At 45.3% G+C, this 24,420-nt stretch overlaps 1 protein-coding gene across 1 annotated transcript; it reads right to left on the bottom strand.

The window, feature by feature from the left end:
- Positions 1 to 362: 362 nt before the first annotated feature.
- golgb1 (golgin B1) lies at positions 363 to 23,180 on the bottom strand. Its single transcript, XM_048267984.1, has 20 exons — positions 23,095 to 23,180; positions 22,194 to 22,281; positions 20,941 to 21,129; positions 20,427 to 20,549; positions 19,633 to 19,794; positions 18,752 to 18,874; positions 18,035 to 18,148; positions 14,766 to 15,534; positions 14,362 to 14,441; positions 13,551 to 13,620; positions 7,993 to 13,144; positions 7,455 to 7,878; positions 6,894 to 7,127; positions 5,432 to 6,286; positions 5,042 to 5,226; positions 4,485 to 4,644; positions 2,998 to 3,080; positions 2,614 to 2,685; positions 2,222 to 2,297; positions 363 to 1,825 (listed from the first exon to the last, which is right to left on the bottom strand). Exons 2-20 carry the CDS (start codon positions 22,272 to 22,274, stop codon positions 1,688 to 1,690), a joined length of 9,090 nt encoding a protein of 3,029 aa, XP_048123941.1. The 5' UTR covers positions 22,275 to 22,281; positions 23,095 to 23,180; the 3' UTR covers positions 363 to 1,687.
- Positions 23,181 to 24,420: the final 1,240 nt, after the last annotated feature.

Raw genomic sequence — 24,420 nt, 5'->3', positions numbered from 1 at the left:
ATGCGCGTTCTAGAGAAGAGCTGCGCGTTCTTGGTAACATGAATATCTTTGTCACTAATTGAAGCGGCTGAAGCCATAAATAACTCAACAGAGGCGTCTATCTCGGACTAATGAGTTCACTTTACATTTTTGCAAATGGTTATTGTTGCTATTACGACTTATTATTTGTCAATTATTATGATGTTAATGTAATGTTTATTGTTATTTTTTGTTGGAAGTCGCTATATGGATAAAGGCGACTGCTTAACAACAGAAAATCCATTCAAAAAGAAAATTGGTAGAAAAAATACAACAAAAAGCCCATCCAACGTTTGGAGTTCAAGAAGGCAGAATTAAATAGTATCACAATAAGTGAATCACAATTTAAATATTCCCATAAATATTTTTATTTGAAAAATAGCCCTAAAGACAGAAGAATAAAATGGAAATATAAGCAGAAGTGTATTTTACATATCAGATAGAGATAAAATAATTAACCCACTTTGGGCTGTGCTTCAAACTCCACCTTCGATAGTAACAACATACTGTAACCATCCGAACAACAGTCTACATTTATACAGCCAAACAGGTCTATAACAGTACACAGCAGTACTGGGACACTTAAATGAGACATGAGGAGTCAGTCTATTAGCGAAGATACAAATCATGGAATAAATTATTTTTAAAGTCATGAATAACAGTACAGTTTTTGTAATAGTAGCCTATTACAGGTAGTAGCTATACCAGCTTCTTAAATTTAAATGGTAAGAAGATCAGTGAGTCAGAAGTTGATTTTGTGATGAGTTAAAGTAAAAGGGCACAATCCAGGAACAAATCTATAGCAAGTTAATGGAAGTATTGCACAAGTTTGGCAAAGTAGTACAAATACTGGGTACATACAGCAGCCCCTTTACCACTCTCTCTCTCTCTCTCTTACACACACACACACACACAGACACAGTATTCATTTACCTGCATGGGCAAGATGAATGAAACACACCATTGCACATCCTTAACTACTCTGTGTGCTCTTTACTACAGGAATAAAGAGCTGAAAACAAAATATCACTTTTAAAACGTTGCTCATAATTACAGGGAATGTAGTAGAAACAGATCTCTCGTTTATATTTTTCAAATGTGACAGTGTCCTTTAGTGTGGCCGGAACGGATGGCTGGTTGTGGACATAGAAAGTAGAGTGGGTAGGAGAGAGATGAACAAACCCTGAAGCTTAGTATCCATCTTTACTGGAATCCCAGGCACCCCATACACAATGTGTTCACAGTTTGCACTCAAGCATGGTAGGTGTGCCATTTCACACTGATATCCCTTCATAAAATGGAAGTGCCCAAACACAGGCAAGGAAATAGATTTTGAGGTAGTGCACAGCTGCGCTGCTCATCTTTATTCTTCCATATATTGTATACATTTATGTATGCATCTACAATGGTAATTTGGTCTTAGGCTTACACATTAAAACCTGAATTCAGCCATTTTTAAAGGCTCTGAATGTTAGCAGTCCACCCTCCAACTGGTTTGACATCAAATCTATGTGGAGTTGGAATATTATGTATGACCTTTAGGTTTGTACATAACCATAATCACCTTGCTCAATCTGAACATACAGTATTTGAGTGTGTGTTTGTGTTTCTGAAGTCTTGCTGGTGTTTGTTCATCTCTCTGACCCCTAGGTGGCACTCTCTCTCTTTCTTACAGGTAGCCTCCCACACACATGAGCAGCAGTACATGCACCGTCAACAGATACAGAGAGACCAGCAGAGGGGTGCGCTGACGAGAGCAGAGGCTGGCCCTCAGCATCCGAACCAGTCCTGGCCCACCGCTCCGACTCTGAGAGGGGGATAGAGAGAAGGAAGGAGGGTGAAAGAGAGAAATAGAGAGACCGGGGGGGGGGCGAGGGAGGAGGGAGAGAGTGAAAAAGAAAGAGAACCAGAGAGAAAGAGAGATGGAGGGATATGAGATGGAACAAAAGACAAATAAATTGAGAGAGCAAGAGGGAAAGAATGAGAGAGGAAGAAGAAATGTCAATAGACAGAAAGAGAAAAGGAAGAGAGCGATCAAGAAGAGGAAGACAGCAATAGAGGACAAACATCACAGTCAGAAATGGCAGCAATGCAGAAGTTCATATGCTGACCAACAAAACATGTACAGGAATGACTTATATGATCATAACAATGTCTGCAAAGATAAACAACACAGTATTTGAAATATTAAAAGCATGCTCACCCTTGTAACAGCACCCTCTGGTGGCTCAATAAGGACAGACGTCTCTGATGCAGACTGTAATTCACCCTGTGCATACCTGAACACAGTAGTGAGAAATTAATTATATTGGTACATGTTAACGTGTTTCATGGATATTTTGTTCATATAAAAGAATGCATTCCATTATGTAATGAATTGTAGAATGCAACAGATTATTGTGTTGCAAATAACTATGCTTTGCATGACTCTGAGAGAAGAACAAACTCTCTGTCTCATTGGGACTCTATGGTAACACCATACAGACATGATACAGACATATGATTGTGTTCAACATATGACTACAGAGGAAAAGTGCCAAAACTAAAGCTGAAACGGTGGCTACTGATTGTCATTGGGCATCGTTGAGGTCATACCATTTAAGGCGATCTTGGGCAGCCATGAGCTGTTCCTCCACTACAGTCCTCTGTTCCTGCTCCTCATCCAACCTGACAAAGACAGAAGCCCATCATTTCACTGACATTTTTATGCTGCTTCTCCTGCAACTCCTGCTGCTTACGTCTTGTGTTTGTGCACATCTTTGGCTGTGTGTGTGTGTGCGTGCGTGTGTGTGTGTATGCGTGTGTGTGTCCTCTGTACACCTACTCAATCACCTCTTGAGTTTTACCATTCTAATCAGCAGTATATCACACAGACCAGGACATGTGTATGAAAACCAGACCATGTATTATGTGTGTGTTAGGTCCTTTAAACTGCTTCCAACTCACTGGTTTGGACCTCAGAGTAAAAAAATTGGGTACCTGCGCTGAAGCTCCAGCACCTCTGCCCTGTAGTTCTCACTTTTCTCCTGAGGGCCTCCGGGGGCGCTGTCTGCCTGGTTCTCCTACAGTGCACAAACACAAAACCATCTAGGTGCCTTTACACTCACAAAACTGGACACTTTCTGAAAAGTCACAAGCACAGTTTTGACAAACTGTAAACTCCAGCCAATTTGAGCATTTTCAAAGGGACACAGGTTTGCTCTATGGCAGGGGTGTCCAAACCTTTTGACTCAAGGGCCACATTGTGTTTTGAAAATTGGCCGGCGGGCCACACAACAAAAAAAGAATGTATATATATATATATATATATATAATGTTTTGTATAATTTAAATGACAAAGTAATTTTGTTTTATAAAATTAATTTCTTAAGAAATACTGTTCATTTGATGTTGTTTAATTAATTTATAAATGGTGCACTGTCACTTTAAGACTCTTTTGCCAGCTCCACTAGCCTATGGCTATGCTGTGCCTATGGCTCACAGTTTATAAATGGTCAGTAGTGGGAACTACTGTTGCCATCGCGATTTCCTTTTAAAAGTTTCTTATAAAAAGGAGATATCAATTTCCCAATTCTTCCCAGTTCCCAATTAAATGGAGTAGCATAACGTAGTTAGATCTGCTGCAATGGAGATACTATGCATCTTGATGTAACAAGCTGTTTTGACATTGATATGGTAAACGCTCTCTAAGAAGAGTGTAAAGCAGTTTGCAGTAGCCTAAAGTTAATCACAACGTCGTCTATGCTGGAAAAAAAAATAGCCAGCGGCCTATGATAACCTAATTAATTAAATGCACGGCAGGCCGAATTAAAGTGCGTGGCGGGCCAGATCTATGATAAACTAATAAATGCTCGGCGGGCCAGATTAAAGTGTGTGGTGGGCCAGATCTATGATAAACTAATAAATGCTCGGCGGGCCAGATTAAAGTGTGTGGCGGGCCGCAGTTGGCCCGCGGGCCATAGTTTGGACACCCCTGCTCTATAGGGAGAACAGGTAAAAAGCCTCCCTTATCTGTGTGGTCCTACTGTTCTTTACATACAGTAAAATGTAAAGCACACAGATAAAAGCACAGTATCAGTGCTCATTCAGTGTGGTGGGTGACTTTGGATAAAACGGTTCTGCAAATGAACAAATGTAATCAATGTGTAGCAGTACTTCTCTAAGACATGAGTGTGTATTTGCCTCCCTTATCACTACTACAGGAATCTTGGGGACATACAAAATATTATAGTAACCTCATAGGAATACTAGAGATATTATAGAAATCTTATGGTATTTTGGGACATACTGTAGAAGCACTACATACTGTAGAAGTACTATAGGAGCACTATAGAGGTTAAGAATATTATTGAGGTGTTACAGAACATCATAGAAGCATTATACACTACCACAGAACTGCTATAGAAGTCTTATAGTATTACTATAGTTTTTTTCTGTAAGGGGTGGCTGTGTATGCGCCCCCTCACCTCTCTCTGGTAGTGCTCCTGTGTTACTTTGGGCTGCTGAGCCCGAGCCTCCTCCAGCATTGCCGTGAGCTGGCGCAGCTGCTGGTCGCGGTCGGACAGCGTGACCAGCGTCTGCTGCTTCAGGAGCTCCGCCTGGGCCTGCCAGTCCACCTGCTCCAGTCTGAAGATAAAAAATAAGAACAAAAATAAGAAATAGATTCAGATACTGTACAGGGGCCAGGGGAGGGAAGGGCAAAAGACAGAAAGCATAGGAAAAGATAAATGTGTAACACATGGTGACGAAGGGAATTGGTCTTCCAAATTCATATGATTTAAAAGAACAGAGAGACCATAAAAACACACAAGGTACTAGTTAGGATGATATGATAGACTATAGGAAGAGCAGCTTTTTAAAGCTATTTATTGGTTGGCAGGCATGCTGCGAGCCAGTTAAAGTGAGCTGTCGGGGCTTTGCAGGGTGTTTGCTGTGCAGGTAGCCTGGGAAAATTCAGACGAACCTGTTAGCGAATTTGAACCATGGCAGATACAGAAAATACACTATGGCTTACTGTACATACCTTAGCACCTCTAGTTCCCGCTTGGCCGTCTCATGCTGGGCGTCCTTCTCCTTCATCTCTTTGCCCATCATCTCCACCCTCTCACCAGCCTTCTTCCTCTCCTCGGCCAGCTCCTGGATCACTTTGGCTACATCCCCAGAGCGTAGCAGGCCCAGCTCTGCGTCCTGCTTGTGCAAGTGCTCCAGCTTAGGGACAGGTAAAAGGAGACACAGTTTTCAAAACAAATTTGACAATAAACAATGATTAACATATATAGAAGACATTGTTTTATTAAGCTATTGTTAAGATATTGTTGATACAAAATTAATTTTGATTTTTTTTTTGTTTTTGAATTGCGAGACAGAAAAGCTATACAAAAATGTGCAAAATGCTAATGCTAATAATTCTCACCAGTCTCTCCCTTTCGTTCTGCAGGGCTGAGAGGGCGTTCTTCAGCCCCCATACCTCTCCCTTTGAGCCACCACTGGAGGGAGCCTGTTGTTTCTGCCCTCCCTTTGACATCTCCTCCATCTTGCGCCTCAGCTCCTTGGCCTCGCTGACCGCCCCATCCCTGGCGTCCTGCAGCGAGCTCATGGCACGGCCAAATGACTCGTTCTCTGCCCGCAGCTTGGCTGCCGCCTCCTTCTCTTCCAGAAGCTTCTGCTCGATTACCACCAGGTCGCGGGCAAGCTCGGCCACCCGCTCCGCGGCCGTCTCGGTCTCCGTCCGCATCACGCCTCCCTCCCAGCGCAGCTCATTCAGCTCCTTCGAATTGGCCCCCTGTGCTTCCCGCTCCGCCGCCAGCATCTCCTCCAGCTCCTCCGCCCGGGTCCTGGCCACCTCTAGCTGCTCCCTCAGCTTCTCCACCTCTGCGCCAGGTGCGTCCTGCACCTCCTGCCGCCTCCTCTCAGCGCCCGCCCGGCTCAGAGTTTCCCTCTCCACTGCGACCACCCCCTCCTCCTCCACTTCACCCCCTGCGAGGTGTCCCCGGCTACCCAGGTCCCGCACCACAGCCTCCAGGTCCTGCTTCTCCCGCTCCAGGGCACTGATTTGCTCCTTCTGGGCGGCCAGCAGCTGCCTGTGCTGGGAGTCCTTCATGCTGAGTACCTGGTTCAGGTCGTCCCGGTAGCTGTGGAGCTGGGCAGCCAGCTTGGCCTTCTCGGCGTGGAGGTCGTCGCGCTGGACCAGCAGGGTGCGGATCTCCTCCTTCAAGCTGTTGTTCTCGCCGGCAGCCTCCTGGATGAGCCCGTCCTTCTCCATCATGACCTGTGGAAGTAGAACAGGGTTAGATTAGAGCTGTGGGTGGATGCACAGAACAGAGGTGCAAATTCAGCAAACAGTGGCAAACGTTTATGGCAAACTGTTATTAAGCAATTATTTATGGCAAACTGTTATTAGCAGTTCAATTTAAAAAAATGAGTGTGAACATTCCATAGTAACCATTTGTCTATCTTCCCTGTTTATGTGCTACGTCGTCAAACTGCTTGTGAGAGTTTGCAAGCGTTCACAGAAAACTCACATCAAACAGAAAACAGTAGTACAGAGACTCTGTACATGGCTCTGAGTAAGATAATGGCGGGAAGGTTTAGGCCGTAAACAAGAGCGCTGCCTGTAAAAAGCCTGTTTTATAATTGTCAACACAATCATCAATGGGCATGTCAATGTCTGTGATAATCCATTAAATATTAGAGAGGCCCCAAGATAATTATCTTCTTAAAAAACAGCATTGTATTCTGATGTGTGTTCTGAGTAATGGGGTTTTGGTTTCAATGTTATGCTGCCTGCCTGTGAATCATGAAATATTTAAGGTGTCAAACAAACCAAACCAGGAGACTACTGAAGTGTATGTAGTGCTTTAATAAACCCTCCATACCTGCAGATGGCGCTCCTCCAACTGTTTGTATTGGCTGAGCACACGGTCCCTGTCATCCTGCAGGGAACCCATGGCCTTGGTGAAGGCCTCTAGACGAGCTTTGCTGTGTTTGCCGTCCTCTTCAGTTCTGTGGAGCTTCTCCTCCAGATCTCGCACCTCCTCTCTCCTCACTTCCACCTCCTTCTCTGCTGTTTCTGCTCTCATGTCTGCTTCCCGCCGGGCCTCCTCCACAGCCTGGGGTACAACATGAGTAAAAAAAACTGTTTACCATGATAACCATTTAAAAAAAGCAAGCAGGTTCTGTGGCAGTGGAAAGGTAACAAAAAGTATCTTTTGTTCATCATAAAGTCAGAAACTCAAATGGACAAGGTTTAATCATACATCCGTTTGACATCAAAATGTATCAGTTCAATTGTATACTAGGAAGTATTTTACTTGCCCTTGTATACAGTTGGTCCTTCTAATAACAACTGTGAGCAATCACTAGCCCATTAAACATATTTTCTCAATTGTTCAATGTTATGTATGACCACAAACAAAATGTGTCTGTGATTTACTTACCACTGTCACGGCCTGCTCTTTTTCTCCTAAAAGCTCAACTTCTCGCTTCTCCTTCTCACTCAGTTCAGCCTGCAGTGACTCAGTCAGGTTCTTGGAGGACCTTAGATCAGTCTCCAGCTGCTCCAGACTCAGGCCCAGCCTCCTCTCCTCTGCCTCTCTTTCCCTCAGCTGTGCCCTGGCCTCGTTGAGTTCTCCCTGCAGCTTCCCCACAGCCTCCTCCAGAGCACTCGTCCTGTGGTGCTGCCCCTCCACCTCAGTTTCCAGGGTGGTCAGCTGGGAGCGTGCCTGGGCCAGGGAGCTCTCAGCCTGGGTAAGGGACTCCTTCAGGTCCCCCCTCTCCTTCTCCAGAGTGGCCACAATGTCACCGTGCTTCTTTTCCACTTCATCCCATCTGGCCTGCCACTCTGCTTCTGCATTCTGCAGTCTAAATGAAACACACAATTCAACATTAAACAAGAAATAATACATTGATTATAGATAGATATGGAATGGGAAGTCAAAATGCTATGTAATTGTGGGTTATCCAGACAATGCTAACCTTTCTAGTGACAGCTGCAGCTCTTCCTTTTGTGAGGTTTCCTTCAGCAGTTGCTCGCTGAGATCATTCACTTTTTTCTCTGCCGTCTGCACTTCTGCCTCCTTCCCCTGGAGGGCGCTGTGGAAGCGGTTCTCCCACTGCCGGGCCTCATCCAGCACTCTATCACGATCATCTTGCAGAGAGGACATGGAACGTGAGAATGCAGCCAGCCGTGCCAGAGACTCGTCCAGTCTGGCCTTCATTCCCTGGGCCTCTCTCTTGGAGACGTCAGCAACTTGTCGAACCTCCTGTATCACATCTTCGTCCCTTTCTCGCTCGCGGTATGACTCTTCCAGTCGGAGCTCGAGGTGTTTCATCTCCGCTCCCAGGCGGTACCTCACCTCATCGAGAGTTTCCTCAGCTTCAGCTTTGATTTCAGCCTCCCGCTTAAGCGCCGTCTCTTTTAAGGCTGCACTCTCTGCTTGTGCCAGACTGGCTGCTTTCTGAGTCTCCTCCAACTCCCCTTTGTATTCAGACAGCTCCTGCTCGGTCTTGGCCTTCTCCTCGAGTGCCTTTGTGGTCTCCTGGCGAGAAGCCTCCAGTTCCGCTTTGATCTCATCTCTGTTCAGCAGCAGAGCTTTGGTCTCCTTGCCAAGCTCGCTGATCCTCTCCTGATACTGTATGCAATCCTTCTGCATCTGGCGAACCTCTAGCTGCTTCTCTCTCAAGAGCTCCTCTAGCTGTTTGGCTCGGCTCTGGCTTCCCTCCTTAACCCTCTGGGCAGACTTCAGCTTCTGCTCTAGCTCCCTTTGTTTCCCTGACTCGGCCTCTGCCTCGGCTCTCTCCCTCTGTGCCTGACGTTTGTCCTCCTCTAACCGGCATGATCGATCTTTCTCACTCTCCGCCAGCGCTTCCAGTTCTGCTCGTTCATGCTCCAGCCTCTCAACCTCTCGCTGGAAGTCTGCTAAGCGGTCTCTACTGTCGGCTGCCTCTTGCTGGTAGCCAGCGATGCTGCCGTTGAGTTGGGCGAGCTGGTTCATCAGGCGCTCTTCCAGGTCATCCTTCTCAGCTTCCAGGGTAGTGTGAAGCTCTTTCAGCTGCTCTTCCCTCTTTGAAATCTCCTCTTTGAGGACATCTTCTTTCCCTTTGGCTTCTGCTAATTGCTGTTCTAGAGAGGTTAGCTGAGAAGTAATCTCAGCCTCTCGTTCTGCCCTTGACTGCTTTTCTGCCTCCAGGGCAGCCTCAAGCTCCTTCACTGTATCCGGTGCTGTTTGGAGCGAGGTCTCCACCTCCCTCATACTGTCCTGGGTTTGGTCCTGAGCATCTTCAATTGCCTCAATCTTTGGTGTCTCCTCTGCTGACTCCACTGGTTCTGGTCCAGACTCCATAGATGATTCAGATTGTGGTGGTAACTCCTTCTGATCATCAACATCTGTGGTAGACTGTGGTGGACTATCAGGTACATCCTGGTTCATTTCAGTCAGCACTACACTTGCCTGTGCCACTACCACCTCCTCCACTGGAACGCTTGTGCTTGAGGATGATATCTCTGACATCACCCTCTCCTTCTCTTCACTCAACTGCTGCATCAGCTCTACTGTCTGCTGTTCCAAAGAGTCTCGCTGAGTCTTGGTAGAGTCCAACTCAGCTTTGAGTGTTTCCAACTCCTCCTTAACTCTCTGGAGTTCCTTCTTCAACTCCCTGTCGTCCCTTCTAATCCCACCCCTTTCATCTTGTTCCCTGAGCCGTTCATTCTCCTCCTCTAATTCCAAAATCTTCTGCTGTTTGGTCTTTGCAAACTTCCTCATCTTGTCCTTAACAGCATTTACCTCCTTCTGTGCTTCCTCAGCCATTTTCTCAGCTTCTTGTCGGGCACTTTCATGGGCACGGGCCTTGGCAGCCAACTCCTGCCTCTCCTGACGAGCAGCTTCAAGAACTCGTCTCACTCGCTCTGCCTCATCGCTGACGTTCTCATAGGATTTCAACAGAGTTTCATACTCATCTTTCATGCCTTGCACCTTTTCCTCCCATTCGCGGGATGCTTGTGCAGTTTCCTCTTTAACGAATTCAGCCTGCTGTCTAGAAGCTTCCTTCTCACTCAGCAAGCTATCCATGGCTAACTTGAGGCTTTCACAGGAAGCTCCCAGGCTCTGGTTCTCAACTAGGCTTCGATCCACTTCCTCGATCAGCCTCTCCCTTTCCGCTCTCAGTTTGCTAAGCTCTGCCTCTCCATCCTCAAGTTTCTTCTGTAGCTCCACCACAGTCTTCTCCGCAGCAGCATGCTCTTCCTTTAGTGTTGAGTTCTCTTTCAAAACTTCCTTTCGAGAAATGAGAGCGGCTTGAAGCTTTCGCTGCAGCTGTTGGAGTTTAGCATTGCTGCCCTTCTCCTCCTCCTGCCTCAAGGGGACCTCGGCCTCGAGCCGCTGACTCTTCTCCTGTTCTGCCGTCAAATTTTCCTTGAGAGAGTTAATGAGCTGGTCCTTCTCAGACACAGTCTCTTGCATCTTCTGAAGTAGACTGTTCTGGTCAGACAACTGCTGGCTTAGATTCATGATCTCATCATTCTTGTCATTTAAGAATTGCTTGAACTCTTCCGCCTCAGCCTGCAGCAAGGCCAAGGGAGCAGCCGAGTCGGAGAAGCTCGCCTTGGCCGCCGTCGTGACCTCTTCAACTTCCTTTTTCAGCATTTCCGCATGTGCCTCAGCCTGGACACATTTTTCCCTTAGGACTTCCAATTCATTACAAAGCATATCAATCTGCTTGTCCTTTTCTTTCAGCGTCTGTAGCTCTTTACCTAGCTCAAGAATCTCAGCCTCTCTGAGTGACAGAGAATTCTGGGTCTCCTTCAAGCAGCCCTCTAGCTCCACACGGGAAGCCTGCTCAGCTTCAATTTCCTCCCTGAGAGCTTTGAAGGTAGCCTCATTTTCACTGCTTTTCACTGCTGGTGTTGGTATTGAAGCTGGTGTTAAAGATGATGTCTGGTCCTCTGCTTCTTTCTGCTGTGCCTCTGTCTCAGGAGCAGCAAAGTCCACCCAGTCTTCCTGGGCCCAATCGCTGGAAACTGATTTCTCTGACTTTTCGACCAGAGGTTCAGCTTGAACTTTCTGCGGTGCTGCCTCCTCATCCACTCTCAGCATCTGCAGGTCCTCCAGCTCCTTCAGTCGATTGAGCAAGTCATCCAACTGTCCACTCTGAGCCTCAAAGCGCTCCAAAAAGGCGCTGTGGTCTTCTCTCTGTTGTTTCAGCTGCTCACGGTGGTGGCGATCTTTCTCTTTAGCTTTGCGGATGGTGTCCTTGCGTGCCTCCTCAGCATCCTGAAGCTTCTTCTGAAGCCTTTCAAGCTCAGATTCTAGGGACCCTATTTTGATTTGCAGATTTGCCTTCTCTTCTTCATCTTGTGGCACTTGGCCCTTGCTTTGGCTCATACTGTTCACCTCCTCGGCCAGTCTCTGATTTTCTGCATTTACAGCAATCAAGGCTTTCTCCTGCTCTGACATTTGATGTTCAAGCTTCTCCAGTGCCTCTTCTTTGCACCTTTTAGTCTCTCTGGCTTCTTCTAGTAACACTTTCATTCTCTGTATCTCCTCCTCTTTCTCTCTGATCTCATCAGTTGGAGAGCCACAGGTTTTAACCTCTGCAACTTCACCTTGCTCTTTGCTTTTCTCTGCTTGCGCCTCAAAAGCAGCAACTTTCTTCATTAGGTCCTTACGCTGCACCAGAGCTGCCTGAAGTTTCCTTTTAATCAAGTCTCCGTCCTTTTTCATAGTAGACACCTGCTGTAACAAGCCCTCTTTCTCTTTTCGCAAGCCTGCAAGCTCTTCACTGTCATGGGTAACATCCTCCTTGCCTTCTGTTTTCCTCTGCTCAGCAGACATACTCTCCATCTCCAAAATCTGCTGTTTGAGCTTCTTGACCTCACTGGAGACCTGGAACTTCTCCTCGCCAGATTGCTGCAGTTTGGCACTTATGCTGTCATTGAGCTCAATCATCTCCTGTTTCTTCTCAGACAGTTGCATCTGCAGGTCTTCAATCTCTGCCGTTTTTTCACAGAGGGAGGTCTCTGCCAGCTCTTCAGCCTGGGTGACCTCCAACAGTCTTGCCTCCACCTCCTCAAGTTTCCTCTCCAGCTCAGCAGCGCTGAGCTCCTTGTCCTCCAGCTGGGCACTAAGCATCCTAGCCTGGTCCTCTTGCTCAGCAAGCGAACACTGAGCCTGTTCCAAGTCTGCCTGCAGACCAAGGATCTTCTGCTCTTTGGTTTGAGAGTCCGACTCCAAACTGGCCAGCTGCTCTTCCAGGACCTTCACTGCATCCCTCTGCTGAGCCAGCATGTCCATCTCAGCCTTAACAACCCTCAGTTCCTCCTCATAGCTTAGAGCCCTGGTCTCTGCCTCTTCCCTGCTGATAGTGACAGACTGGAGCTGCTCTTCAAGCCCCTGGGCCTTTTCTTCAGTTTGAGAAGCTGAAGCTCTTAGTCTCTCCAGCTCAGCCAGCAGTTCACTGTACTTCTTCTGGAGCTCATCTGCCAAGACTTGAGCAAAAGCTTGGCTCGGACTAGACTCTACATCCACAAGGGAGGCCATCTGCTGGCTTACGTTAACCTGTACTGTCTCTCGGATGATAACTGAGGATGACTCCACCTGCACTATGGAGGAAGTGGACCTATCCTGCTCAGCAGTTTCCTCCCAAGACTGCATATGCAGCTGGCTTAGGTCTTGCATTACAGAAGGCCAGTCCTGACCACCTTCCTGGTTGACAGCCTCCAAGAGGGTCCAGCTGCTGTGGGCCACTTCAGAGTCACTGCTAGTGACCATCTCATCTGAGGAAGCACCTTTGGACTCTCCCGGGGATTCAGTCGGAGGCTGAATGAGTTCAGGACTGCTCTCATTATCAGCAGAGGTGTACATAATGGATGACTCGTCTGCCACAAGAGTTGTTTCCTCCTCTGTTGTGTCGTCTAGGAGGTCTGGCAGGGCTCCAGTGCTGTCTTGCATTAGAGAGGTGGCCTCATTGCTCTGGTCGTTACCAGGCTCTTGGCATTCGATTATTTGCTGACTTGAGATGGCAAGCTGCTCCTTGAGGAAAACAAGTTCATTCTCTTTCTCTTGCAGCTGCTGCTCCAAGGCCAAGATGTTTGATTGCAGACTGTTAACCTCAACTTGTCCTTCTGCTGTACCTGGGATTAAGAGAGAAAAACAGTGTTAGTTTAATAATTCAGCGGTGACTGTATATTTGAAGGATGTGGAACTTCGAATTAACATGGTACAGATTTTTTTTATTTTTTTTTTATATTTTTGGAATGTGCTAAATTTAGTTCGAGGTCTTAACGTTTTAGTTACACAGGACTGGCAAAATCACCGGTCTTTCAGGTTTAAACACATTCACATAGAGGGTGTGTCAACAAAAATTGAATTTACAAATAATTTAATTTTAAGCTGAGCCTACAGTTAGGGCTGAGCAAATCGATAAAAAATTTAGTGCATGTAAGGGGAGCAGCAGCAGGTCAAAGTCCTTTTGCTTTGCTGTGCTCTGCTTAGTATTCTCAGCAACAAAAGCAAACAAAGAACTGTATGATAGGTCACCTGTGTCCGCCCTCATCAAATCCTCCTGGGACTGGTCAGTAACATGCCCTCTTGCTGACTCACCGGTGACCTGGGAGAGAGAATTCATTCACACGAGGATTTGTACGTCTAATGGCTGCACAGCGTATAAATAAAATAAAAAAAAAACACACACCATGAAAGTGCCAGTGCAATGCTGAGAGCTTTAATAACTACATTTAGTGAAAGTACTGCTGCTTATTGTGCTAGCTGTCACAATATGTTTAAGCTCTAGCATGAAGGTCAATGCTGCACACATGCTGCTGTCAGAGAAGAGTGGATTAAAACTGAAATGACCCAAGGAGGAGCTCTGGTCTGTCTGTGTATTAACTTCGACCTGTGTCTGTCTGACTGTCTCTGTCTGTCTGCTGTTGTTATATAGTCGTTCCCCATCTCACTGACCAAACTGGGTCAGGGCAAGAGATTGCTCCAGTGCCCATGACATGCAGGGCATGCCTCTTGATGGCATACTAGTGAGTCTGCATTTCTTCTGACACCCTTATGGCCAGATAATTTGCAAACCTTTGTCTCTTATGAAACTGTGGGAAATATATTGTATATTGAATAGCATGCACTACATTAATCCTAAATAACATTGCATATTATATAAATGTTATATTATAAAGTAATTCACATTATTACATATTATATACAAGTAAAATTATATAAAGTAATTTACATTATTTACAATTATGCTATTTTTTCATGACTATATCACTATTTTATAAAGCTCCATGACCCCATTTTAAAATTCACTATGTTTTTGAAAATAAAAGACAAAAACTAAACTAACCTGATTGTTTATTTGTTGTTCCAGTTCCTGTATCCTGGCAATTGCTTCTTCCCTTTCAGTTGTGTTTTTATCCAGTTGTCCTGAAAGACAAAACTCTCCATGAAATAAATGACACTCACTGTTACTGAGAATAAAGTTGTCAGACTAAATGCTCTGTAAAACCATTTAATTTCAGTATAAAATGTATGTTCAAATATGAAACCATGCACACATAAAAAAAGGGATGTTATACATTAAATATAAAAAGCCTATTCGCATTGTACCTTGATCTCTATTCTTTTTAAGTCACTTTGGGACAAAAGCAATAATATGTAAATGTAATGAAAGCCTAGGCCTGTGTAAACTTGGCAAGCTGTTTAGTACAGCCCCTAAAATCCTTGTGTAAGTTTAATCAATAACTGTACCTCTGAGAGAGGCCATGCTGACTGTGACCTGGTCCAGCTGTGCCTCTCTCTCCTCCCGCTCTGATCTCAGACGCTGCATCATGGCCTCCAGAGCCTGAAGGGCAGCCAGACACTCAGCGGGGTCGCTGGGGATGGATGATGCTGCCGCTGCCCCCTCGTCTTCCTCCACCAGCCCCTCCACAGGCCCCGCGGTCAGAGAGTGCAGCCGCCTCCACAGCTGTCCCAGGGTGTCCTTGAGCTGGACTCCTTCACCCTGCGTCTCCTTCCCTGCCTCCAGGCTCTTTCTGAGGGCAGCCAGCTCGACCTCAAGCCTCTGCACCTCCTCGCCTTCTCTCCTCACCCTTTCCTCCTTCTCCGTCTCCGCCACAGCCAGCCGCTCGCGGAGCATAACCAGCTCCGCATCTCTCGCCTCTGCGTGCTCTTCCATCGTTCTCATCACCTCCTCCCGCTCGCCCAGCGCGAACTCCAAACTGGCTCGCAACGCAACCAGCTCGCCCTTGAAACCGTTGTTATTTTCCCTCTCCGTTCCTGCGGCGGCCAGCTGTGCCCGGAGCTCCTCCATCTCCGCAGCCCGCTGCTGGGCCTCGGTCTCCTGATGCGCCGCGGCCTCCTCCCTCTGCCTCTCGGAGGCCTCCAGGCCGGCCCTCAAGGCGCCCAGGTCAACCTGCATCTGGGCCACATGCTGGGTCCACTGCTGCCTCTCCTCCTCCCTCTGCCTGCACACGTCGGCCAGCTCCTGCTCCATCTGACGGAACTGTGCAGTCAGGATCTGGACACGGTGGACAGGAAAAAAAAAGAATTTCTTTAAATGCTACAGATGCATAGCACCATACAGACACTACAGATGCACACCCCACAGGGACATCACCTATAGACCCTTTCAAGAGAGTTCCATTCAGCATCATAGTTGGCCCCACAAGGCTTCCGTTTTAACATTCCATATGTTATCTTAATGCAGAGGAAGTAGATTGGGAACCAAATAAAATGTTCAAGCATTGTTTTTGTTTTTATTGTTGAAAGGGTCTATTGTGCTATGCATCTGTGTGACGTGCCTGTGGTGCTATGTATCAATGTGTCTACACTGTATGTCATTTAATATGTTATCTGTACTGTGAGACGGTAATGTATGAAGTTGCGACTGTGAAACTGAAACTGAAAATTTCCCCTTTGGGGACAATAAACTAATTTACAGTCGTGGCCAAAAGTTTTGGCGGGGACACACATTTTGTGTTTCACAAACTTTGCTGCTTCGGTATTTTTGGATCCTTTTTTCTTGTCTCACATGTATATTGAAGAAATGCACTTGTGAAATGCACTTAACACAAGAAAACATGTGATTTCAGCTCACTTGTACTGCATTTGATCACTGCACAATAATCTAGAAACAATGTAAATCGCCACCACACAAACTGAAGCAGCTGCCAAAACTTTTGGGCACCTATTCACTCAGTGAATGCTATTATCTACTAAAGCAACTAGGGCGTAAAGCGTAAGGACTTCTGCCCTGCTTCATTTTTTAACTGAGCAAAAGCTGCTGATGAATGTTGGATGCCGTGAATCCTGTGTAGTTTTTAATTGAGACTTTTTTCATGGTGAATGTATGGTAAGACATTGTGTGCTTTAGGACTTCAATTATCAGGTGTAATTTGGCATTTAGGTGGTCTTTTAGGGCTGGGCGATATATCGGTATTACGACTACGACCGATATATTTTTGAAAACGATATGTAGTTGAGACAATATCGTAATACCGGTATTATGTCAAATAATGGGCCATTTTATCAAAGCCACTTGCTCTTCTGTGTTCAGACCATTCAGATAGCCGCAGCTCTGCTCAACTGCGCCCCTTGCGTGTGCACGTTCTCCCTCGCAGCACTACAAACTTTCAAACATGACGGACACTGACTCAGATTTTGTTTACCTTGATCAGAGGTTGGTGCTGATGCCTATTCGGCCGGGCACATCAACGGCTAGACCGAGAATTCTCGTTGTGAAATCAAAATTCCACTGGAGCTCCAAGCGGTTTTGTACACGCAGATTTAAGTTACAACACTGTTTACAGCTCTTCGACTCACGGTAAAATGTCATTTTTGGTACATAGCCTAGCTAATTTAAATACACCGATGAATGCTTTGCGTTTAGCGGTAGCAGATCTAGTCCTCAGGGAGACAAGCGACACGCTGATTTTATTAAGAGGATATGCACGCCGACTTCGCGGAGCAGTTAGGGCATCATTTTTATGATTCCTGAAACCCCATTCAATCGCGTCGTGAGTGATTTTTCTTACGAATAGAAACATGCAAAATGAACGATACAAAACGGCGGTAGCGTCTATCACACTCTTGATGAGTGACTCAGTTACGTTGTTTAAGTAGCCTAATTGTTTAAAACTATTTTTGTTGTTGATAGCAACATGTCTAGGCCATCATAGTCTACATTTGCTTGTCATCTAGGCCCTATCAAACCCTTACAGGTAAAAAAACTGCATTGTGTGACAAAACTGCAGGTTTTTTCAATATTGTTGTGCCCAAAATGGCCTATTGCATTGTGCAGTACAATGTAGGCCTGCGTTGTCAGTCAGGGTCAACTTTTGGTCTTTTGTTATTTGCACAGCTTTATCAGAGCAACTGTAGCCTATGCCTATTGTAGGCCTATGTTATTGTTTACACTTTTTTGCACAGCTCTGTTAGAGCAGTCTGAAATGAATATAATTAAAACTGGCTGTGTTGTCATAATTGTTGTGTTGAGTGAATATACCAAGCACTTCGCTCTTTCTGTTTGAAATATCAATATCGTATATCGCCAATCAGCCCCAAAATATCGGGATATCAGTTTTGGTCCATATCGCCCAGCCCTATGGTCTTTGCTGTTGTGTGTGGGTGACATACTTTTACCATTGCCGACAGCAATAACCTTTCTTCATGAATGCTGAAGTGTCAACACAAAAAGCTTAAAGCTGAACAGCTGCAACTGCCACATTCATAGTTTCAATAAAAGGTAGAAAATAAGGCATTGATAAAGGTTTTACGTTTTACTGATCATTTTATTAATATCCACCTATTTGGCTTAAAATTTAATACAACACTTTTGAGCCCCTGAGTCCTGTTTCCTCCTTTCCACGTATCTACATCATCTGTTGGACACCAGGCAAAACACCTTCACATACACAGACTTCAACATAAGGCGCAGACGCCAACCTAAAACCTACTATCCACCTATTCGTACATCTGTGTCCATGTTTGAGTGTTGATGTGAATGGTGGTGTGTGTACCTGTTTCTGTTGATCAGCACTGTTGAGCTCCTGTTGCAGCATCTCCAGAACCTGCTGGCGTGAATGTAGCGACTCCTCCAGCTCCTCCACCCGTCGCTGCGATGAACGCAGTGCCTGTTGAGATATAGTTATAAACTCTGTGTTTGCCTAACTTATAACTTATGGCCAACTTGCACACAATCTATCTGATAAGGTATATTAACACATACAGCCTCACAATGATTTATGTATGTAGCAAAGGGAGATAGCAGTCACATCACCCAGCTTAAAACACGGTATATGTCGTATCAAACCTAGTTACCTACGTACTTGACAATAGTGACAGCGCTCTGTCAAAATGTCCCTTTGGAGCCAGCTATAAACAGGGACGGGCTAATACATGAGAATGCATCTTTTCTTCAATCTTCTTTCTGATTAAAACACTGATTTGATTCATTCACTGGGCTACTGGGCACTAAGTTTAATACATGGATGTAGTCAACACAAGGTTTTGTCTTTCCTTTTTTAGTTTGCATAAAACACCGTCATGCAGTTTATACTGAGGAAATTACTCTAAAGTCATGTACAGTGGCCGGTATTTTACTTATATCCAAAGCAACACTGACTCGCAACGGTAGGTTTGAAATCAAAACGAGGGCAACCGATTGTCAGGCTGCAATGCTACCAATGCTCCACCACGCCCGCACCATCATAGGACCCGGAGGAGGCTGGTGTTACCTGCTGCAGCTCCATATCAGCTGGGGCCTGGGCTGACACTCGGAGCAGCTCCTCCTCGTGTTTCTGGATCTGCTCCTGAAAGCGGACGTCCTTCTCTCCGATCACCGCCTGCAGCCGACACACCTGAGAGAGACAGCAGCACAACGACCCTCAGTAATGCAGATCAAGGGTGGTCAATGTTGATATTGTGGTGGGCCGCCACAATAAGTCAATGTATGGGAAACACTGGTGGATCTCGCATGTGATTTCAGCTGTCATTTTTTGACATTGCACACAGAGGTATTCAGCCATTTGGGCACTCTTGCTGATACAGCCTGCCTTGTGACTGGGAGCATTTAAAAGATGCAGTCTGCATTTGAGCTCAACAGCCAGCAAGAGTACACCCCTCTATTATGTGCCCCTGAAGCAAAGTGGTAATTGGCTTGAAGTATTTATGGCTCAGTCTGAGCCACTGTGTATGACAACATTTCTTTCTTTTTTGAGCACACACACACTGACTGGACAGACAGAGGACTGTGAGGACTTTAAAAAAAAGTAACATTGACCACATGACCAAGTAAACAAATCTTCACCACTGTACTGTGCACTAATTTGAATGACCTTAGAACGTGTCAAATATATATGTCAAAGACAAACCCTGTGCTACGAATTCCCACTAAGTCACTACATAGAGCACTATGTAGTGACTAAGTGGATGTTCAGAACACAGGGTTAAGACTACGTCTGATCCCAAACTATGCAGTAGGTTTTTTGAAGCACACACATGTCTAGCCATTCATTACAGTAATTGTTTTTATTTATACACACCCTGTTCTGTGTGGGTGTGATGACGTGTGTGTGACAACAACATCTGTGGCAGTGTGTGACAAGGCAAGGCAAACCTGTTCGGCGAGACCCTGTTCCTTTTCATTCAGGAGCTGCTCAGCCGTGCCAAGTCGCTCCTGCAGGGCCCTGGAAGCCGACTCCTCCTCCTGGAGTTTGGCTCGGAGCTGTTGGAGCTCTTCCTCCACGCCCGGCGCCACTGTAAAGGAGCCCTCCGAGCTCTGGGAACACAAACACAAAGTTGGACGAATTGTGAAGGTCAGCGGACGATAGCTTGATTAAATGAGTGGGGAGGAGCTGTGGAGAGCGTGCTGCATCTCCAGGCATTGACTGTGAATGGTGTTAGTCTGAGCACAGCAGGGACTATAAATAGAGGGGTTTGTCTTCGTTAGACAGAACAGCCAAACAAAAGCCCTGAGATAAAGCATTTCTTCTCACTTCTTGCTAATCTGCTTGTCTATCAGTAAAAAAAAAAAAATATTACTATTAAGTATTTATATATACATAATGTATGTGTAGAAAGAGATGAAGGGAGAGAGTGTGTGTGTGAGGGAGAGAGAGAGAGAGAGAGAGATACAGATAGATATAGAGATCAAATACAGCAATTAATTGGCTATGTGCCTGTGCTCCACACAATAGCAATGACGTTGAATCTTATCTAATATTCCATTCATTATTATTACATTGATTATTCACAGTTTAACAAGCCATGGATTATGTTTTGTTTCCTTATCAAGACCTTACTTTCTGGGAAACAACGCATTAATGTAGTAAAAACATGTTTTGCCTACTACAGAGAATGTAGAATGGGACTGTAATCTAGAAACACAAGTACTTATAGTTAGAGTTTTACCTGACTGACATTGAGCCCCTCCTGTCCTTTCAGCTCGCCTATCTGTTTGTTCAGAGCAGCCATCTTGGCTTTGGCCTGAAGCTTGAGCTTTGTGAAACGTGCATCCCCTGCTTCTTTTTCCTCCTGGAAATATGCAGCAATGTACAGAAAACACACACAGACACAGACACACACAGTTAGAATTGCTTTCCTGCTGGCTGTTTGCAAGGATAATTCTGATATGTGTAACTCTGGTACCAACAATAATGCTCACCACTCCTATGAACTACATTCAAATAAAGGCAACAACAACTTTTATTAACAGAGTCTTTCTCCCTTCCTCCCTCCCTGGACCCAAACATGCAACTTGCAGCACCTCTTTACACACACCCATGTTAAATCCTGCCAAATTGAGGTTGTACCATGAAGAGAATTACAAGAGAGAGAAAGAAAGAGAGAGAGAGAGAAAAACTTTGATCTCATCAACAGTCTCTCTGCTCTCCCCTTACCCGCTACAATCCAGCTGCCCTCTCACCTTAAGCCGCCTCTCGGTGCTGGCCAGCTGGTTGTCCTTCTCCCTAATCAGCTCCTTCAGCTGGACCACCAGCTGCTCCGTCTGGGCCAGCCTCTCCAGGGTTTCGTCAGCCGGGGCCCCGAGCTCCCCGAGCGGGGCCGCCTCCTCATCACCACCATCAGGCAGGGGCTGGGGGACCAGGCCGCCCTCCTGGAGGATGGGGAGGAAATAAGATCAGGGAAAAAACTCTTCATTTCCTCTCTCTGCTCTAAGTAGGCTATATAGTGCAGACATGGGCCAAAATCCCAGGAGGCGCATACAGTATATTAATAAATTATCACATAAGGCAAGTTTTTCTGACTGAAACCAATGTAATCAATATAAATGATAAGTGTAGCGCAGTCACTATCTAATTAGCTACAAGAATGGAATTATGGTGTGCATGGTATGGGCTATTGTGCTGCATGTGATATAGATTTGTGTATGTAGCATGTGGCGTAGTGTATGCGGCACAGGGGAGGAAATTAACATTTTAAAATGTGAGCATCTAACAGCCAAAGACAAATAAATGGCAGAATTCCCCAGCCACTCAATAGCAAATCATTATTTTCTGTCTGCAATCTACCCGCCACTTTCATATTTTACCAGCCTTTGGCTGGTGGCTGGTGCTAATTTACATTTGTGCCATGTGCTCTCTGAATCCATATCATTGGTGTAAATGAATAGTTGACATTCAGTAAGCTTGAAAATAACAAGAGCACGAGTAGTTTTCCTTTTCCACAAGGTTGGATGCTAAAAGCTTGTCAGTAGATAGTGTAACAAGACATGAACCCTTTACTGTTATTTCATAGACTGACCACAAGAAAAGGCAACACTGTTATTAATTTTCAAAGCACAACCCTGCCCTTAACATAGTGATGATACAGACACCCAGTCCTGCATATTCCTAGCAGGTGAGCTAATAGTTCCCCTTAACTTCAAGTTATCTTCAATTTGATCAGTTTCCAAATAGGAGCGGACCTTGCAATACACCTGGACTTGGTGTGTGACGGCCGACAGGCCGATGTTAGGTCAGGTTCAGATCTGTTCAAGTGTCAGTGTACCTATCTGGTTTAGCCAACACTTGCACACTCATGATAGCACAGAGAACCCAACAGCAGGTATTTGTGGGTAGTAGAAAGTAGAACTGAACCCATGTTCACTGAACCCATCTTCTTGGCATTGATGGCACTGCTGTCTCCCATTGAAATTGACATTGAAATGGGGCATCTCACCTGAGAGGTCTCGTCTGGAGGTTCCTCTCCAGAGAGCTCCTGCAGGACAGAGTTCACCCCCTGAGCCAGTCGGCTGAGCATGATGACCCTGACAGCAGGAGGAACAACAGCTCAAAGCAAAACCCAAAGCAAACTGTGACAGAAATGATAAAGACTTTGAATCCTCCACATGTTTAGTCATGTTTAGAATGGTAGTAAATGGTTGTAGGTCATTAGGTCCATGATCAGTATACATGAGGTATACAACACAGTAGCCTATAGTCCATTCTCATACACAGGATGAAAAACACATACATGCTTTACATAAAGACTTTATTTAGACAAAACTTCTGGCACATTAATTCATACTTGAATACATCTGAAACAAAGTATTCAATTCATCCTACACTTCACAATAAATACTGAGCGTTTACGCGGAGTATGTGATTTGCATCTGGCCACCTCTCTCATCTTTAATCACAGTCATGTAATGACAAAACCACAACATTCGGTAACTCTCGTCCAGTACCGAACACAACCGAAATAGCAGGACGTACGACTGCGACTGCGTCATTTGGTTCGGTCTACAGAACAGTAAAGATTGGCAAGATGGATGTCTTACTTTCTCAACCCAAATATGACAGTGATCACATCGATCCAAGTAAAGGTATGAATTAATCGATAAGACTGTGAATCGCACATGCAAGTTCTAGTGTTATGAGCAGTGTGCGATTCGCTCGCTGATGGAACTACGAGCTAGCAAGCTAGCTCCCTAGAAGTGCACGCAATGTGTTGTCTCGTAAACAGCAGCTAATGAGGATCATTATAACACTATTGTGCTGCAGTGTTTGTGTGTGACAGCTATATGTTGCGCCTGGTCAGAGAATGGGAAGTAATTGCTTGTTAATATCGTTACACTTACCTGTGTGAGTTCTCCGTCGACAGGTTGCTTTTTTTATTTCACAAAATCCGTCTCCTGAATTTCCAAGCTAAGCCACATCACCAAACATCCCGGAAACAAAACTTACTGAGCAACGATTGGACTACACCGTGCTGGGCAACAGCAAGGGGCCGTATGCAAATTCCAATACTCGACACGACACGACAGTGATCCTGAGAGTGTGTGGTTCAGTGTTGTGGTAGAGTGGCTTTGCAGCATTGTCTAAGCATGATCTCAATAGATGAATGAAAATTCAAACACTTATGGTCATTCACGCCGTGGTGTTTCAGCATGGTACAACAAAGAGCTAAGGGACTTGACGTCAGGGTCAATCTGATCGTCAACTACGGCAGGCAACTGGGCCGCAGTCTGTTGCTTCTTGCCCACTACACCACACTTTTTGCACAGTTCCTGTCAAGCTCAGTGAGGTGTATGGTAGAGGTTGCAAGGTGGACCTCACTGTTTGCTCGGGGCACAACAACTGTGTTCGGGTCCATTTACAGACAACTGAACAGGTTGGGGAGGAGGACAGTCAAACCCCCAGTGCCACAGCGGTCATCTTCGTCAGTGGCTCGCAGCGTCAGTGATCATGAGGTTGAGAGATGAGGAAAGCAGCGCTCAGTGTTGGTCGTTTCAACTCTATCCACAGTGAATCAGAAAATCCTTATGGGAATTGTTATATTGGTTTCATTTTTTTTATGTGTGTGTGTTGGGGGTATTTTAGGTGCATCAGGTCACCTTTGTACCAAACAATAGTGTTCAAAATGATGGACAAGTGAGAAATCTGAACAGGCCAGCCTGCACTAGGTTACTAATATATTGTTGCATCATATCTATATGTTTTATATTTCATATACAATATGTCCATGTATTTTTGTATGTAGGCTAGCCTTCATACTCTAACCACTAAAATCACATTAGCCTATACTAAGATAGCATTACACTATGGAGCTATACACCACCCTTTTATGTCCAGAACCATTAATTATATTATTGGTCAATCCAGAAAGGGGCATTGGAGCTCTCTGTCTTCTACTGTACAATCCAAGGCAAGTATGACAGGCTACTTATCCAAGGGGTCAAAACATTCGCCTACTTTTGAGTCGTGATTCATGTAGCACTGATTATCAGAAATGAATGTACAATTGTGATAGAGCCAGTTGAAAAACAAAGAAGTATTTTCTATATTCAAATATTCAGCACTATACCACTCACTAATTTGCTCCAGGTTATTATCTATTTAAAGTTTGGTTGTTTTGTTTACTTTTTGTTGGTTTGGTGCTATAGGTTTATGTAAACGAGTCAGGA

The sequence above is a fragment of the Alosa alosa genome, chromosome 17, assembly GCF_017589495.1.
Source record: "Alosa alosa isolate M-15738 ecotype Scorff River chromosome 17, AALO_Geno_1.1, whole genome shotgun sequence".
NCBI classification, from domain to species: domain Eukaryota; kingdom Metazoa; phylum Chordata; class Actinopteri; order Clupeiformes; family Clupeidae; genus Alosa; species Alosa alosa.
This window is presented reverse-complemented; position numbering and strand designations above follow the sequence as displayed.